The sequence below is a fragment of the Ostrea edulis genome, chromosome 5 (assembly GCF_947568905.1).
Source record: "Ostrea edulis chromosome 5, xbOstEdul1.1, whole genome shotgun sequence".
Lineage (NCBI taxonomy): Eukaryota > Metazoa > Mollusca > Bivalvia > Ostreida > Ostreidae > Ostrea > Ostrea edulis.
The window spans coordinates 54,058,523-54,079,088 of NC_079168.1; the positions used below are offsets into that span (position 1 = coordinate 54,058,523).

The window sequence follows — 20,566 nt, forward strand, 5'->3', positions numbered from 1 at the left end:
AAAAAAATAGATTTCCTCATATCAAACCAGAAGTTGTCTACTAAAATGATCACTTAGTATATCATTTTTTTTATTGAAAATGTTGCTTTAAAAAACTCAATCAAATATTAAAATATTTCCGATGATGCTCAATATAAACACTATACCAATAAATAACATTTTCAGTCAATTTAATTTCTTATTATCATTTCTCTTTTTTGGTACATGGTTTAAAAATTGCTAACGTAAAATTATCAAAATTTAAGGGCCTTTCTAAGGATTTTTAAGGGCTTTTTAGACAAAAATAAGGGTTAAATTTACAAATCAATAGATGGTTTTCCATCGAAGCGATTAAGCAAGAGTTATTTCCCATTGGCCGCCATATTGTAGGTTAACATGCCCGGATTCCTTCATTATTCAACCAAAATCAGCCTTGTTATTCTGGTCACTAAGGTGGAGATAAACTGTTTTTCTTATTAATATACATTTGTTAATGCATCTTTTACTTCATAATTGCAATATTGCAAAGATTTCTCCCCATATATTTCTGCCTTACATGTTTGAAATTGGTTGCCTAAAGAGGAAAATCCACCAGTTTGACCTACAAGATGGCGGCCAAGGGGAATAACTCGGGGTCAAAATACGTCATATGAAAACCATCTATAGGAAAGAAAATATGTTTTACTCACCATTTGCAAGAGCAATAATACAAAAACTAATCACCCACTCAGAAGATCATACCAGTGGTCATCAACAGCCATATTCAGCATTCAGCACAAACCATGATATAATTCAGGTGGACTCCCATGGTTCACAATCAATGCTGAATATAGCTGATAACCATCAAGATGTCTTCTGAGACGTACATTTAATCAACATATTCATTTTCTGAAAGTATACTAAGACTAAATTTAATAAATTCAACACTTACTTTATGTCAAATTTATTTAAACTTTCAAAATTTGAAAATGTAGGAATTTCAACAAACAATTAGGGCTTTTTTAGGATTCTAAAGCTCAAATAAGGAAAATAAGGGCTGTTTAGAAAAATAAGGGCCCGCTTGAAAGCCTGCTATAGGAATTTGGTGTGGTCTATAGGAAATAAAATGATTAGTCCGAATGTCTACAGAATTAAAAGTTAGTTTCACGTGCTACCCTTTGGGAATGGTACCAATACCCAAGTTTTGAGATATGAACTCTTCTGTATAGGAGGTGCATTTAGTGCAACTTTGAATGACTAAGTGGGACAGAGTGGACCTACAGTCAACGAGGAAGACGATGAAATGTATTAAAAGCGGCTTCTCTTTTAATATGTAAATGTAGGAAATACAAAATAATATCAAAAGAAATGTTTTACTAAAGTGGAAACATAAAAACAATGTCATATTTGCAAGTAATATCTTTGACATGGTACTTATGACCAACGAAATAACGTGATATGATAAGAATTTTATGTATCTAATTACTCACTAAATACTGATAACTTACTTAGTTTGTGTATCAGTCGAATTCGGGTGATCTAACAGTGTATGAAAAACTCACAGAGTACATTAACTTACGCAGTGATGAATATTAGTCCCACTCCCGCGTGTAAACAAATTGTTTTTCGCGCCTCACTATATACGAGAGTTCTCCAAAGGGAAATAACTCCGGTGTATCTTGAAACCGGCGTATTGGGACAGTCTTCGACGTTAACCAGTGGCCTGATGGCCAAGGCCAGTAAAATCGGGATCGGGCTTCTTAAAATATTGAACCCAGGAGTCCAGCGGGCATATAAATGTTTTCTTATATGTTCTGTATATATTACAAATAAAGCGTGAGATTGACTCAGACTTTGTCACGACTTAGTAGTCAAATTTCGCATAGAAAAACGATCAACCATGCTGCATTTTCTGAAGTATAGGGAGGGGGCTCGTCCGGGAAATTCAAAACCACCCAAGCGTATTTCACAATAACAACCATCAGATCGTAAGAGGAGAAAGGAACGAAAATTCATGCCCCATTGGACCGAGGGTAGACCTTGGCTAAGATTTGATTCTGGAGAAAACAAAATGTTTTGTACGTAGTGTATACAAAACAAAGTAGAACATGAGCTGCTGAAGTATCTGCGAGATTAATATGTTGAAAAATAAAATAAGATAATCCTTTTAATGTCAGTTGTTCTCTAACTATGATCGTCTTGACCTGTATTTTCCTACAGTAGAACATGCATGTATCTATAGTGTAGAATCAGCATGCAGCACCTTGCAAATGACAAGTGGTCAAATTAGAAAAAAACATTTTGGGCCTGTAAAATATTGTTTGGGCTTGCAAAATTATTATACTGGGAGGCCCGAAGGGCCTGTGCTTCACAGTTTTTCGTGAAGACTGCATTGGGAAATATAGCATAAAAACAGTACAAATTTGGAATTTTCTTTCATATCAACCGATAGTATTTATTTTAAAATTAACACTGAATATGCCATATCTTAAAGAATAAACAAGTAATCATCGTGAAGATGAAATCACACAACTCGTATGTATCATAAATAGTGTATTAATAATAATAAATAGTGTATTACGAGCCTTGAATTACGATGTTATAGCAGTTTGTTAAGTACTCCACATTTTTTACATCTCTGACAGAAACTCCAAAATTCTTAATTGCATACTTTAGTTCTTAAAATCATGATCTTCTTACCTCTCTATCAAATAGATCCAAGTTTTCTACTGAGATTGCCAGATCTTTTTTGGCTTTAGAAAATGCAAGCCACTCATCTGTCACTTTATCAGCATCCAAGTTGTATGTTATACAGATCTCCTTCACTGAAAAAAAGTTGTGGTTGTGAAACGCTGATGTCTAAGTATGGCAGCAAAAATGATAATGGCAAAGGTCAGTTTTTCAAAAGTAGGTCTCACCCCAAAGTAGAGTTCAAGAGATCAAAAACTTTGGTACTCAAACAAAGGTATTGTCACAAGGTATACACACGAAATGTGAAAGCCCTGCAGTAACCATTCAAAAGTTATGACGAAATTTTTCAAAAGAAGGTCAAATTTCAGTTCAAGGTCATAAATCTTGCTACCTAACAAAAGGTCTTGAATACAAGTGGGAAAAGAATGAAAGCCCTATTCCCAACCATTCAAATGTTATGGCCAATGTTGAAGTTTGTCAAAAGTAGGTCAAAACCCAAGATCAAGGTCACAAAGTAAAATTTTTTGGAACCAACAGCAAGGTCTTTTCACAATGAATACACATGCGGAATATGAAAGCCCTATCACCATACATTCAAAAGTTAATTTAAATTAAACAATATTTCATTCAAAGTGAATAGGATTGGGCAGCAGGCACAGCCTATTCTAGCCCTCTTGTCTCTCATGAGCAAGGTTAAAGAAGATTATTCTACAAATAGATCATGATTAATATTGTCATAATTTTGGAGTTTCACTAATTCTGTTTATTTGTTTATCTTGTATGCATGCTCAGCATTTATTGCTCTATACTGTTATCACAATGGGTAACGGGATATGTCTGTCAGCGTCCTACACTAGTGGTCGCTGATGTTCTCATGGGAATATAAGGGTTCATTGTTTATATTTATGTTCCCCAAACAAAGTTTGGGAACATATTGTTTTTACTCTGTTTCTTATTATTATTAAGGTCTTCCGTCTCCTGCGGAAGACCTTACTATTATTGTTCGCGTTCTTCTTCTTCATTATTAAGGTCTTCCGTCTCCTACGGAAGACCTTACTATTATTGTTCGCGTTCTTCTTCTTCATTATTATTATTATTTTTATTATTATTATTATTATTTTCCTTGGTAGTACACGCGTTTTTCTCAGCCATTTCTCGATCGATTTTCACGAAATTTTCAGGAAAGATGTCTTTTGGTGACGAGACTTTGCTTGCAAAATTTCGTGCTTGACGTCACTTCCGGTCAGGAGTTATCTCTCTTTTAGTGACTTTTTGAAGGGCCTTGTTGTCCACACATCTCCTCCGTTAGTTTTGAAGCTAGAGTCTTGAAATTTCTACACAAGATAGAGTAAACATTTTAGAAGATTTGTGGGGGATTCGATTTTACCGGAGGCGATTTGCCTAAACGCTCGCCTGGACCGGAAAAAATGGATGCCAAAATTTTTCGCCGATTTCGGCGATTTTTGACCTTTGATCTCCAATATCTTTTTTCTTGCAAATATTTTGTTAAGACATGTAGAACAAAAGTTGTGCACATTTACGAGATCTTTTCAAAAATATCAAGATTTAGGGGCTAGCCCCTTCAATTAGGGATCTAGAAGGGCTCAAAGTCTAGATCAAATATCTCAAAAATGGTTAATATTTTGGTATAAGTCAAAGAACAAAAAATGTTCATCTTAACAATCCAAATCTATTCATATAAAAATTTAGGTCATATGTTACGTAATAAGGGATTTTAAGGGCCAAAACCATAAATTTTTTACCCCTTGTATCTCGAAAACGACAAATATTTTGAAAAGCAATAAAGAAGAAAAGTTGTTCAGAATGATGATCTGAACAATATGCATATTTCGTTTTTACCCTATGTGGCCCCGTTAGGGAGCTACAGTTTGGCCCCTAAAAATTACTTCTAGAAATAACTCGAGAACGGTAAAGAATTTCTAAATACTTGTTGAACAAAAAATGTTTGAAATGTTATGACCTTTCTTACGATATCAAGCAAAAGGGGCTGACCCTTTAAATTAGGGGCCCAGAAGGGTCCAAAGGTTTATGAGAATATCTCAGAAACTATTAATATTTTGTAATAAGTCATTGAAGCGGAAATGTTCATCTAAACGAGCTTGTTCTTATCAAATCAAAAAGTAGGTCATATGTTACGTAATAAGGGATTTTAAGGGCCAAAATCATAAATAATTGATGCCTCATATCTTGAAAACGACAAATAGTTTGAAAAGCATTATTGAACAAAAGTTGTTCAGAATGATAATCTAAACAATATGTACATTTCGTTTTTTCCCTATGTGGCCCCGTTAGGGAGCTACAGTTTGGTCCCTAAATATTTCTTGTAGAGATAACTCGAGAACGGTAAAGAATTTCTAAATACTTGTTGAGCAAAAAATGTTTAAAATGACATGGCCTTTCTTACGATATCAAGCAAAACGGGCTGGCCCTTTAAATTAGGGGTTCAGAAGGGTCCAAATGTTTTTGAGAATATCTCAGAAACTATTAATATTTTATAATAAGTTGTAGAAGCGGAAATGTTCATCTCAACGAGCTTGATCTTATCAAATCAAAAAGTAGGTCATATGTTACGTAATTAGAGATTTTAAGGGCCAAAATCGTAAATATTTGACGCCTCATATCTTTAAAACGACATATTTTTTGAAAAGCATTATTGAACAAAAGTTGTTCAATGTGTCATAACCTATCGATCAATATCAAAAAATGGGTCTGTGGGCCTCATGGCTCGCCTGTAGAGTCGATTTTTGTCGATATCAGTCGATTTCAAAAACTTGTAACTGGTAAATATTTTGTAAGGACATATTGAACAAAAGTTGTTCAGTTTATCGAGATCTATCGATTGATATCAAGAAATAGGCCTATGGTCCTAATGGCTCGCCTGTAGAGTCGATTTTTTATCGATATCGGTCGATCTCAATAACTTTTTACAGGTAAATATTTTGTAAAGACATATAGAACTAAAGTTGTCGAGTCTATAGAGGGCTAACAAATGACATCAAGAAATAGGCCCGCGGGCCTTATGGCTCGCCTGGAGTAGAATTTCAAACGAATTTCACTGCAACTTTGCTTCAGAAGCTTATGATGTGAAAAAATGATTATATCTAAAGTGTCTTAAAGTCGGAAACTAAATTGGGACTCATTTGTCTTTCTTTCTTTTTTTTTTTTTAACTCCGAATGCATCAACAAATCGGACGGAAGACCTATTCGTTGCTCGCAACGAGATCGTGTCTAGTTATTATTATTATTCTTTTTCTCCGGTACTTTTTTGTCCGGTAGTGTTCTCAGAAACTACAAAAGGGATCGATATGAAACTTTCCAGGATGATAGTATAGCGTTTGTAGATGTGCATAGTGATAGTCATTTTGTTTGCACGTGCATGCACGCGCGCGCACGTGCATTGCAATTTTGGTACAAAAAATGGAAAATCAGAATATTGAAGGAAGCGATATAAAACCTAAATAGGATGATAGTATATCATTTGTACATATGAAAAATAATAGTTATTTTGTCAGCACGCGCACGCATGCGCGTGCATTACAAAATTTGTACACTAACTTTGGAATCAGTCTAACTTTTTTGTTGTTCATTGAAATGGCTTGAAATTCATATCATAGGTAGATATTGAGACCCTTAACTGATTTACATGGTCAAAATTACCAATTTGCACGCGCATGCACGTGCGCTTCATTTTGATTGGATAATGCTAAAACGTTTGTAACTATCTTATTTATGAAGCGAATGAGATGATATTCACAGCATATGTAGACAATATGTGTATCTATATGTTGGTGTAACAAAAAATGCCAACGCACACGCGCATGCGCGTGTAACGTTTTTTAAATGTTCAATTTTTAAAGGACGATAACGTTTTTGTTTTTCATCAAATTCTATTCATATTAGGGGTTTAGATGTATCTTGGTACTCCTTACAAATTGCTGTGGTTAGAATTACTGCTCAGCACGTGTGCTGATTTCTGATTGGACGATTTTAAAATCGCTATAACTTCCTTATATTTGGTGGAAACGTTATGAAATTCATACTGTGGGTATATGATACAAATGCCTGTTGAACGACATCAACAAAAATTCGGAATCATACACGCGTGCGCGTGTATGCACGTGCAACGCTTTCTTTCATTTCTTGGTACTGAAATGACCATATTGAACGTACTACATGTAATTAAAGGCTAAAATAAAATGATTTTTTCCTATAGATTCACAAGGACATCACTTTTTAATTGGGGGAGGTTTGGGGAACATCTGTAACGGTCCCCGTTACAATTAGAACTAGTCCTGATTAAGGTTAGCCATTATCGGTGCTTTATGATTTTGACTGGGAACCTTGAAGTTTTGAGGGGCATGCCCAAGTTTGAGTCAGTTCTGTATTGGAGTTTAATACAGATGGATGTCAGTTCTGCTCCGTAAGCAGATGGACTGATGTGTATATTGACCTTCAACTATTTGAAGTTGTTCAACATAAATGTTGTGTGTAAATATGTGTATATTTGTAAATAAACTGTAAATATAACATCTGCCTTATTCTTGGACTTTAGCACGTTACAATTTTGGTGGCAGCGGTGGGATCATTATTACAAGTGATATGGCAGAAAATTTAGATACCCCAACTGTGCTATTTGGAATAAGACGTAATAGGTCAGATACAGGAATAGGGACAATGACATCCACCCCTCATGAGATCCAGCGTATAGAAAGAGAATGTGCAGCGCTTGATCGAGAAATACGCAATACTACAGCGGTACTCAGAAACAATAGTTACAATGATGATCATCAAAGTAACAGGTATTTTATGAAACCTTTAGTAAGTCCAGCTGCATATGATGGGTCTGAGCCGTGGGATGATTATAAAGTCCAGTTTGAACTTGTGGCAGAGATAAATGGATGGGACGACATAAGGAAGTCCATGTTCTTAGCATCCTCGTTAAGGGGTGCTGCACAAGGAGTATTAGCTGATCTGGAGCCAGAGAAATGACATTACTATGTTTAATTGTCAACTGCACTAAGTCACCGTTTTGGATCCGAGAACAGAACTGAACTGTTCCGAGTTCAGCTAAAAAACCTTGTCCGGAAAAGAGACCAATCACTTCCGGAGTTAGCTCAATATATAAAACGATTGAGCAGAAAAGCTTACCCTAATGCTCTGCGAGATCTACTGGAAACATTGTGTCGGGATCATTTCATAGACGCCCTTACTGACTGAGGATTCAGCAAGCGCATCCAAAAACAATTGATGATGCTACAAAACTGTCCGTGGAACTGGATGCATTTAATATGGCAGAAAAACAGCGAGAAAAACGAGCTACTACAGCGGTGCAGAATGTAACTGTCAGTGCCTATGCAAATGAAAAATCATTCATTGCTGATGACATTAAAGCATGTATGGGAGAAATTTCAAAGGAACTCGTTGAAATGCGCAAGGAAATAGCAACAATGAAAAAATCGAAAGATACATGTGCTGCTAATTCAAAACCATCAACAAAAGAAATCTGTTGTTGGAACTGTGGTGGGAATCATTTTAGAAGGAACTGCCCGAAAGCCAAAAAATCATCAAGTTCTGGTAAGGGAAATTCAAACTTTACCCCGCGATCTTCTCAAATATCGAAGGACAGGTCTGGTATGTATGCATGTGGATGGATGTATACATACCAAATCTGTACGATTTCTTGTAGATACAGGTGCCAATGTCTCTATCATTAATACCAGTGTCTACAGGAAAATGAATCCACTCCCTGAATTACAATCTTCTAAAATGAATATGAAGATGGCTGATGGCAAATGTATTCATGCAAAAGGGATCGAGACAATGAATGTGACTCTCGCAGGCATTTCTGTACAGCATGAATTCTGGATTGTTGACACTGATGAGGACATCGAGGGATTGCTCGGATTTGATTTCTTGAAGGCACATAAATGTGTTCTTGATGTAGGAAATAGTCAGTTTAAATTGAATGGGCATATTGTAAAATGTTCAACATTCTCTTGCAACTACATGCGATGTTGTAGGGTTGTTCTGGAAGATAACAGTGTTGTTCCAGCTGGAAGTGAGATGTTGCTTCAAGGAAAAGTTTTGGATACCGATTCAGTACCTAAGACCGGCCTTGTTATTCCTACCGAGAAATTCACTGAAAAGTACAAATTGATTGTAGGGAAAGCTGTAGTAGATTTGTCGAAGGAAAAAGTTCCTATACGTGTGCTCAATGTGTCAGACAAATCAATCAAACTTTATCCGAGAACAGTAGTTGGTCACTGCGAAGCTGTAACAATAGACGGAAGTGAGGAAACTTGTTCTTATCCAGATGGCAAAATTCCGGATTACCTTTCGACTTTACTATCTGAATCATGTTTCAATTTGGATGGAAAACAATCGGAAATCCTATAACAGTTTTTGATCAACAACAAAGATGTGTTTGCACCCGACAAACTAGCACTTGGTCGCACAGGAGTAATCAAACACAAGATTGACACTCAGGGCGCTACACCTATCGAACAACAACCCCGTCGAATGCCATTTGCTAAGAGATCTGAGGTGTCATCACAGATCGATATGATGTTATCTCAGGACGTTATTGAAAAATCAAACAGTCCTTGGGCTTCCCCAATTGTATTGGTGAGGAAGAAGGATGGTTCCCTTCAGTTTTGTGTAGACTATAGAAAGTTGAATTATGTTACTAAGAAGGATTCATTTCCGGTTCCCAGAGTTGACGACAAACTGGACGCTCTAGTTGGTTCTCAGTGGTTTTGCACCCTTGATTTACAAAGCGGCTATTGGCAAGTTGAAGTGGAAGATCAGGATCGTGAGAAAACTGCCTTTGTGACCGAAAATGGACTGTACCAGTTCAAGGTCATGCCCTTTGGACTGTGTAATGCACCTGCCACCTTTGAAAGGTTAATGAGTAAAGTCTTATCGGGATTATCTTGGAAAACCTGTTTGGTTTATCTTGATGACGTGATTGTTTTCGGTCAAGACTTTGAGACAACGTTAAATAGTTTAGAGGAAGTGCTTTTGCGACTACGTACTGCAGGACTGAAATTAGTCCAAAGAAATGTTCCTTATTTCAAAAGCGAGTGACATACTTGGGACATATTGTAACCCCGGATGGAATTCAAGTGGATCAATCAAAAATTGATGCCATAAGATATTGGCCTGTGCCCATCAACATTAAGCAGCTTCATAGTTTTCTTGGATTATGCTCTTATTATTGCAAGTTTATTTTGAACTTCGCAAAAGTTGCTCGTCCATTAAATTCCATGACAGAAAATAAACAATTTTTGTGGACGGACGAGTGCAACACGGCTTTCCAGCAGCTAAAATCATAACTAATGCACAGTCCGGTACTGGCATACTTGGACCCTCAAGGCTCAGAGTTCATCCTAGATACAGACGCTAGCAACAAAGCCATTGGATCTGTGCTTTCTCAAATTCAAGATGGTAAGGAGAAAGTAATAGGCTATTTTAGTCATGCACTAGGGAAATCCGAGACAAACTACTGTGTAACCCGAAAGGAATTACTCGCAATTGTAGAGTCCATTAAACACTTCCACTGCTACTTGTATGGCAGGAAGTTTCGCCTACGCACAGACCATGGGTCACTTCGGTGGCTTATGAATTTCAAAAATATTGAAGGACAGTTAGCTCGATGGCTGGAAGTTCTTAGCACTTATGACTATGAAATAGAACATCGAGCTGGAGCAAAACATGTTAATGCTGACTCGATGTCGCGCCGACCTTGCCAAGACTGCTCATATTGTAAGCGAACTGAACAAACTTTTCGTCAAGAAGGAAAATGCAATGTTGTCCGTAAAAAGACTCAACCTTCCTGGATAAATGGAATATCACAATCTCAAATGGCCAAAGCCCAAAGAGACGATACAACAATAGGTGTTATTTTCTCAAAATTGCAGCAAAGCCATACCAAGCCTAAATGGGAGGAAATCTGTTTGGAAAGTGTGCCAGTGAAAACTTTGTGGTCTCAGTGGCAAAGACTGGAATTCAAAAATGGTGTCCTGCATCGGAGATGGGAAGATGATACAGGGAAGTGAATTTCGTGGCAAGTGATTGTGCCAGAAATATATCGCGCAGATATATTAAAATCACTTCTTGATGCCGTTACAGCTGGTCATCTTGGAGTCAACAAAACTTTGTCTCGGATACGAGAACGATTTTATTGGCCGCGTGTTGGATCTAGTGTAAAGGACTGGTGTCGTAAATGTGAACAGTGTTCGGCAAGTTAGAGTCCATCTAAATCCTACAAGGCCCCTATGAAGATCTACAATGTGGGAGCTCCAATGGAGAGGGTAGCCCTGGATATCATGGGTCCCTTACCTGTAACAGAACGCGGAAACAAATACATTCTTGTTGTGGGAGATTATTTTACTAAATGGACTGAGGCATACGCGATCCCAGATCAAGAGGCTGAGACTGTGGCAAGGAAGCTCGTTGATGAGTTCATTTGTTGTTTTGGGGTCCCTTTACTTATTCATTCCGACTAGGGAAGAAATTTTGAATCTGGACTATTCATCTCGATGTCAAAACTACTAGGAATGGAGAAGACTCGAACTACAGCTTTACACCCCCAATCTGACGGAATGATTGAGCGTTTCAATAAAACGGTTGGAAATATGCTTGCAACATTAGTGTTTAAAGATCAAAGAGACTGGGACGAAATTCTCCCGATGACAATGATGGCATATAGGAGTGCTGACCAGGAATCAACGTCATATTCCCCGAATTTGATGATGTTAGGTCGGGAAATACGTTTACCTGTGGATTTAATGTACGGAAGTATTCCTAAAGAAGAAACAAACAGTGTGCCTGAATATGTTGCAGACTTGAAGGACAAAATGTGCAAAGTGCATGAATCGGCTAGACAACATATTAAAAGTGCAAGTGATAAACAGAAGTCCGGATACGATTATTCCATTTAACCCATATAAAAGTAGTGACCTCGTGTGGCTTTTTGATCCTAAACGCAAAATCGGTGTGAGCCCAAAATTACAATCGAATTGGGACGGACCTTATCGCGTAGTTACGTCAATTAGTGATCTTGTGTACCGAATCCAAAAGACACAAAATTCCAGACCGCGTGTTGTGCATTACAACCGATTAAAACCATTTTATGGTGAAAGTGACGCGTGGCAGCCGTCAAGCAATCAGCAGTCTGGTGATGATGACGAAGTACGTTCTATTGACAATGCGAGTTATAATGACGATTGCGAAGCAGGGATTAATGCAGAATACGGACGCGGTAAACGAATCCGCCGTCCTGTGGAACGATTGGATTTATAAAGTGACAGTGTAATTAACTGAGAATGTACATTGAGAAAACTGTCAATTTTAATTTGTAAATAACATGTGTGGGCACATGTCTTTGAAGGAGGGAGCAATATCATAGTTTTGGAGTTTCACTAATTCTGTTTATTTGTTTATCTTGTATAAATGCTTAGCATTTATTGCTCTATACTGTTACCACAATGGGCAACGGGATATGTCTGTCAGCGTCCTACACTAGTGCTCGCTGATGTTCTCATGGGAATATAAGGGTTCATTGTTTATATTCCTGATCAAAGTTAGCCATTATCGGTGCTTTATGATTTTGGCTGGGAACCTTGAAGTTTGAGGGGCATGCCCAAGTTTGAGTCAGTTCTGTATTGGAGTTTAATACAGATGGATGTCAGTTCTGCTCCGTAAGCAGATGGACTGATGTGTATATTGACCTTCAACTATTTGAAGTTGTTCAACATAAATGTTGTGTGTAAATATGTGTATATTTGTAAATAAACTGTAAATATAACATCTGCCTTATTCTTGGACATTAGCACGTTACAATATGATGCTATCGCCGTTTAAATCATGGAATTTTGTGTGTTTATGTGCTGATGTCATGCGCAAAGAAATCGAATGGTGAGGCGGCAAGTGATGTTTCATTTGTCGGTGTTAGCAGAGTTCTTGAAATTTCTTTTGAATTGTCAGACATTTGGTCTGACACTGTTAGAAATAGTGTCAGCCCAAACAAAATTTTGTCAGTCCAGATAAAAATGCATCGCTTTTGAGGTTTTCTGATATTTTATTTAAAATCAACTACATGTGTAATTGTATTCAATCTCCATCTCAGCTATAAGTTTATAAATTATCTTTTCATACCCTTTCTCAATCTTCCTTACACTCTGAATGGATCTTCCTCACTTTCTTGCTCTATTTCTCTCTCACCCTCCACTTCTCTCTCATCCTCCATTTGTCTCTCTATCCTGTATATTCCTCTCAACTTCTTTCTCATCTTCCTCTGCAATCGTTGTAACTACTTTTTCTCTCACTTAAGCCCGAGTGTAGTTGGTCTTTCGTCAGTTTCGACTTTGAGCAGATTGTGTCATCAAGCAGTAGGTAAAAAGCTGCAAACAAAAGCCATTGTCTCCCAGATTGCCAGGCGGAGATACAATCAGTTTCTCTTCTCCTCGTTGTTCCTCACAACTGATTCCTCACGTTTACGTTTCAATGTGTTGCCGGATTTAGCATCGGTTTGAAAATTTATGGGCCACATGGCCGCCATTTTTCCCGGTAAAAAGAAAAAAGGGACTTCGATCCTGATCTTATATCGGCCATCAGGACCGACAATTAAGTAACTCGTGTCGGACATTTACTACTTTTATCGGATAATCCGACATTACCGACACTTTTCAAGAACTCTGGTTAGGGCTGTTTAAAGGGCGATAGCATCGTATTAATCATGATCTATTTGCAGAATAATTTTCCGAAAACTGAATCCTCGAGTCTTGGAAGATAGATCCATGAAATAAAGTTGTAAGAGGTAGGTAAAGCAATGACACCAGCTGGTGTCGCTGAATTCCCACTTTTCAATATGGAGTCTGCTGACTCTCCCCCGCACATCTCACAATATAAAAGCGGGGGTAAGAGTCGGAGGAATCTCAGATTACCGTATCAGATGTTCAAAATGTATGAGTATTAGTTAACAACCCTAGGCCAAAATAAAAATATTGTTTGTTTCCCCTCGCCCGACCGAGTCTGAAAATTCACACCGACCCATAAGTTTTTATTACGCCATTCTGGTGAAGTTTTTTTTTTTAATTTTAAGAAAATTTCAAGGTCGTTTCTGGTGCAGATCAGTATTTTATAATGACAACAATTTTCTATATCTTCTTTGGTTTCGATCCAAAATTAAAAAATAATAATACGAATACAGGAGGTGTTCTGGTCCGAAATCTAGAAATTTCGCCGCCTCCAGATGGAGGCGGCATTCTCTGGCTGATTTCAAATACTTACAAGCCGAATTCAATTTTAAGCTCATAACTAATCAATAAAACGATTCTTCTTGTACTTACTAATATCGATTTTATGGGTTCTTTCATCACATAAACAGTCTCTTGAAAACATTTTATCAAACTGTCGAGCTTTGTTTTGAGTCACGAGACTCGTTTGCTCAAATGGCAGTGAAAATTCGGTTGACTACAACTGTTGGTTTCTGTTTAATATCGAATTTTGGATTGATATTTTCTTTTAATCGATATTAATAAGTACAAGAATCATGATTGTTTTATTGATTAGTTACAAGTGAGTTTAACATTGAATTCGGCTCGCAATTCGGACTAGTGATCTGCAAGATCGAGATGGAGAAATGTTGTCTATACGAGGAGCGAGGAAACAAGAGAATTCGGGGCATCCAGTGTGCAAGTTGTGTTCTTCAGTAGGGGAAAGTGTTGATATTTCGAACGGATGCGATATTTTTGACAGTCAATCAGAAGCATTCTCAATTTAACTTATTTCTGAACTAATGCTATATTTACAAACTGGAAAACACCTAATTATATGCACATGTGTAACTCAGCTCTGATTGGTTGATGTCAGCATCCATTTTGTTTGATCGGCAAAATCAAGTCCCGTTGAAACGTTTTCTGGTAAACTAGATCTACCGATATCATTTTAAAAATATAATCAAAATCACTATCATATACAAATTAAGATAATGTGCAAAAAACAAAAGCATAAAATGTCAGTGAACTATAAATAAAAGACAGCAACCGAGTTTACCAATTTTATAACACCATGTGTCCAAAACTAACACCATTGTCCATAGTTGCAACATTCTCCCTAACTTTATTTAAGTGTTAGTATGTGGCATAAATAGCAGAGAAAATTCTGATGAAACCCAATGTTCGTCGAATCAACCAATATGTATACATGTAGTCCAATGCCTAAGTTTAGTGGTTAGATAATGAGCATTTCCAAAATACATGAAGTACTGTCCGAAATATCGACACCTTCCCTAATTGCAAAACGTGGCAATCAAAGCAGAATTTACGCGAGAACTGACTATACGAGTTTGATGAGGAAACATGGATGATGTGCTTCACGACGTTTGGTATCGGGCATTGTTAATGGTTATGGGAATTTCATAATAAATAAAATTCTGCTAGCTAAAAAAAAACAAACTTTTTACCTACCTACCTACCGACCTTCCTCTGAAATTTAGGGTCGGGAGAGGGGAAACAAACATATTTTTAAATGTGGCCCTAGTTCTTACTAGGACGAGTGATGATGAAGAACTAGAAGAATTAAAACATTGGAAGATTCCGGAGAATCTGACAGAAATGACAGAATTAGAAGTTGAAAGAGGGCTTGAATTCTCGTCTTAAATTTGTATTGTAATATACTTAATAAAAATATGTTCAAAGTTCGAATATGTTGAATAAATCTTGCATAGCATTTGAGCTAGTAAAACTTTATTTGAGCTACAAAATTTTGAACTCTTACTTGCCCGATGGGCTTGTGGTAAAAATCATTATTATGTACATGAGACATATTCACACTTCAGGTGCCTGTGTCTAGTCTGAGCGTAGAGTAGCTGCAATAATGTAGCCCTATCCAATTTTTTTTTAATTCTGACGTTTTCGGGATAGGGCTACAATTCCATAGGATCTTCGTAATGGTGCAAAATAATTTTATGAATAACCGATAATAAACTCTGTGTATTAGTCCCAAATGTTGTTTACACCAAAAGGAGTACCAACTTTGTGCTCCGGCATGTCTAATAAAGGTGTTTTTCATTAAATACAATGTACAGCATGCAAAATTCTTCGTCTGCTCCGCCATGCTTGTTATCGCGAGATCTCGTAGGTGGATCAAATGGAAAACCTAAACATTGACAATCAGCACGAAAATGTAGATACTTGAGCCACTTCGACAAAGAGAGGAAAATCATATTATTGCAGAAAGAATTTACACTCTGTTGTTCGGTTTTTAACTTGATATTAAATTCAAACCTTTTCAATACCGACGAAATAGCTTTCGCCTCCATACTTGTCCATTGATGTAAATACTACCTTATATGGCATATGCAAATGACTTGACAATCGGAAGTTTATACTTCAGTACATCAAACATGGCGCACAAATATGAATCGAGAAATTGGAATTTATCGAAATTGTTGAAAACGGTAGAATAGAGCCTCACAAATCTTAAGTTGCGGGTTGTAAATTTATATATTGACTAAGTAACATAGAATATCATTTTATTTACCTAAAGAAAATCAGGAAATGTTTAGAATGAGCGCAAATGTTGCGGGAGTGAATCACTCCCGCATTTGCACCATTACGGAGATCCTAAGGAGTTGTAGCCCTCTCCCTGAAAAAAAAAAAAAAAAAAAAAATCAGAGAGGGCTACATTATTGCAGCTAAGCGTAGAGCTACTCTCATCCAACAGCAAAACCGTCAACAGGTTGAGAACACTTCCCCTCTAGCGAGATATTCTCGCTAAAACGCGATTATCCCTCTTTAGCGAGAAATAAACATTACCATAAACAGGTGTTTTGGCATCTTTATTGAAAATAATGGCAAATCCCATGCAACGCTGAATAAGTGCCACACACACTCAACTAATCTCAGCGAGATTCGTCGAGGCTGGATATTTGGACTGACGCCTCTTCCGAGGAGGCGTCAGTCCAAATATTCAGCCTCGACGAATCTCGCTGAGATTAAAGGACACATCTCATGTTTTTAAACTTTTTAATTTTTTCAGCAAAATTGATTCATGTCATGCCTAAAACTACTTTACATGTGTTTTAAATGAAACAGTTTGCGTAGTTTTCTAATTTGAAAGCGATGAAATTCAAATCTTGCGATATGCATATTTTCTTCGATATTTTACGCGCCATTATCTGTGACGTCATATGCGACCTCGAGCGAGAAGATTTGAAAACAGTTGATAGCCATTTCATAAACAGATTAGATTTAATTGACAAACAAACAATTATCACATTAACAGCTTGTAAATAACACTGCATTAGGGTGTTTTGTGCCGTTTAAGCGTGTACTTGCTGTCAGTAGAGAGGATTTGGACTGTGCTTTTTTCCAATTTTCGAAGGAAGGTATGAGGGAAAAGCCGTGAATATTTTTTGTCGGCACAACGACTTTGCCATAAAAACTCCCAGTAGAATTTGTCCCTGTACTTTTCCAAACAAGCACTTGGACAAAGACGTAGATAAACTGCAAGAAAATTGTTCTATCGAAGCTACGCACTGTTACATATAGGCCTACGGCATATGCTTTCCGTTCTGCTCTCGAATTCAATACACACTCGCACCAACTGACCTTCACCTTGTAACAACATAGGCAGAACTTTGTTAGCAGTGTCTACCAACTGGTAGTTTTAAAAAGGAAATTTAAAGATAATTGAACTTTCAATTATAAATAAAAAAAATATAATATTTCCCGACTTTAGAATTGAATTATAATTAATGCTTTCATTTTTTTTTTTTTTAAGAAAAGCGTACGTGTTTACAACAACAGCACGCCGCGCTCCCACTTCGTAAGTAACAACGTGTTGATAACAAAAAATAATTATTAGGCCTAATAAAATTACTTTAATAAAATAATTTAAAAGTATTGTGATTTTCACAATAAGTTTGATCATTATTTTTTTTTTCCCGAAATGCACCCGTGACAGTAGGCCTAGTTGTCAATGATACATAAGGCCAACGATAAAAATTGTTGAGTTTCCGCTAACGTTCCAGAAAAAAATAGGGTAGGTAGGTAGGAAATAAATTTTATTTTTTTTTTTAATTTTATTTTTTCAGAGTATGCAAAAAACATTGTAAACTCTAACAAGTGTAGTATAGGAAGGAGGAGAAAATCTTTGGCTGGACCGGGAATCGAACCCGGGACCCCTGCATTACTAGGCAGGTGCTCTAACCACTGAGCTATCCAGGCCGATATCCAGTCCGTATAGCCCCAATTACTACATTCCTCCTTCCTCAAGATCAATTATAATTTTATAATTGTCTTTCAATATATCAACCCAGGTTCTTTCACCCCTGACAGGCCAACCTGCACCATTAGGGGTGGTCAACGGCACCAAATGTAGTATGGGAAGGAGAAAACCTTTGGCTGGACCCCTGCATTTCTAGTCAGGTGCTCTAACCACTGAGCTATCCAGGCCGATATCCACGGTCCGTATAGCCCCAATTACTGCACAAGTTAAATGTTCTATTGAATTTTATACTTTCAAAATAAAATTTTGCTTAAATTGAATTGCAAATAAACTTTCAATCATAACATTTCACCCATTATTGGCTGAGGATTATTTCCAGATGTTTTATAAGAAACTATATTTTTCAATGAAACATATCTAGCATAAAACACAAAAGTTAACTCCTCTATGCCACTATGCTCTACAAGTACCAGATATATTGTTTCTACATTTAGATTGGTTGTCATAGGAATACTTCTATTGGATATGTTTGACAGGAAAATAATGTGATGGTTTTGAAAAAATATATTAAATCATCACCAAAATATCAACATCATTAACATATTTTAAGTTTATTAATACATTTCTGAATGTATTTTCACAATCTAAATGGAACAAGGGTAGGAAGACAGTCTGGGCAGATCCCACTTATCTTAATGGGATCCAACTCTCTTCCAGCTAAAACTTTTTACCGGACATAAATTTTTATTTTAAAAACAATCTGCACATCTTTGTTTCCTCTCCGGCTCTCGGATGCGCTCACTACTTTATTTGCGGCCTTTTTCATAGTGTTTTCAGTTAGAACTGCAGCAGAAACCAAGGATGTGCATACAAATTTGACAGACTGGACATTCATGTCTGTCAATCTGCATCATGACCTCCATATAAAACTAGGGTCCCCGTCTAATGCCCGTTGAAATGATAGCATAAGACAGTGCATGGCTATAAATAGCCACCGTCTAAAAACAACATAGGAGTTGGCAATTTTAACAAAAGAAAGTCTTCTATGAAAACATGACACTTGACAGAGTCTCTCGACCGTCTGTTAACTTCAATTGTTAAATCATCGTTGCGTGAGCACGCATGGAGGTACTAGCCACTGGGTCAACCAACATCCATGCTGTTAGTTAGAAACATTATCAATGTTGTTTAAACGCTTGACACAATACCATGCAATTTTGTATATCATTAAAGCGTTTGAATGACTTCATCTCAATGTCTAACTAAACCGAAAACCAAGAACCGGGAATATATTTTTTCCGGGAAAATGACGATTTTTTTTTTTAAATATCGAAAAAAAATTCTAGGGTCGGGGCTATAATTTAGGGTCGGTCGGGTTAGCGGAAACACAACACATTTTATCAGTGGCCTAATCGTATCATAATTTAGGCCTATCTAACTTCTCCAAAAATAAATTTAATAATTATTGCACTGTTTATTTTAGAAAAGCAAAAACGCTAATTACAGTTGTTTACAGAAATGGCATTACCAAATTGTGTTTAGACAGTGATCCCATGTATACATGTAAATATTATTTACTCGCAAATTTATGCAGATTTCATACTCGCTTTTCTCGCACTGGTGGCTAAAAGATATAAGACTCGGGAAATTTGTCAACATCGAAATAAATGTTATCCATGGTAAATAAATTAGGCCCCTAAAACTCGAGTTTTTAAAAATATCTAACACTACTTTTACAACAAGTTGATCGACGAAGGTCGCATATGACGTCACTGTACCACGTGACTACCTATCTAATTAACTAGGCTTTTTGAAATCGGGGCTTAGATTTAAGTCCGTATTGTGGCTAATTATCGCAATACTTCAGCGAACGAACTATTACAATTAATTTCTATAAGCATAAGGAAGACAAAATGCATATAATTCTGTATACTTTGAAAACACGAGATGTGTCCTTTAACACTCAACATGTGAATTGTTTCTATGAAATTGACAACATAGTGAAGAAATTTCATATCAAAGTTGCTGTGTAAGAGTAAAGCAGTCTGAAATCCAATACACATCGTGAGTGTTTTTGTTTCGGTTAATATATTTGCAGAAGTATATCAGACATTTTAGCACTTTTTCTTCCTTTCACATGAAACACGAAGTGATGTACCCCACGGGTGTTTTTCTCGGTTGTACGGGATATATTTACTCTCGCTAGAGAGGGATAATCGCGTTTTAGCGAGAATATCTCGCTACAGGGGAAGTGTTCCCAACCTGGTCAACGTTTGTCTACGAGATTCACAGAAGTTGACAGAACTGACATATATCACTCATACGCTCAATAATACATAAACTATAAAACTTACATCTGTCTATTACGTCATCAGTTAGTTCAATACCAAATAAATCAAATTCATCTCTAAGTTCTTCGTCTTGTAGATAAGCCATCTCCTCTCCTTTGAAGTTGTTTTCCCGCGATTTTTATTTCCTGTTTAACATAAAATATGAAACGAAAACGTAAAGTGTACTACATAATGTTTCACTTATTTTTGAAATATGAAATATCAGGCATTTGTATATCGTGAATTCAACATAAAACTACTAAAATAAACTCTTAATTCTGAGAATACTGTCTACATATGATTCTATATAATTTTAGACAGTAGCACAATCC

General features: G+C 36.7%; 1 protein-coding gene across 1 annotated transcript in view; it reads right to left on the minus strand.

Moving 5' to 3' along the window:
* Positions 1-20,467, minus strand: part of LOC125649194 (DNA polymerase alpha subunit B-like) — a 43,057-nt gene extending 22,590 nt beyond the window's left edge. The window contains exons 1-2 of the mRNA XM_048876487.2: positions 20,259-20,467; positions 2,659-2,783 (exon numbers count right to left, since the gene is read on the minus strand). Coding sequence (XP_048732444.1) covers positions 2,659-2,783; positions 20,259-20,340 — 207 coding nt within the window. The 5' untranslated portion in view covers positions 20,341-20,467. The remainder of the gene's footprint in view (positions 1-2,658; positions 2,784-20,258) is intronic.
* Positions 20,468-20,566: the final 99 nt, after the last annotated feature.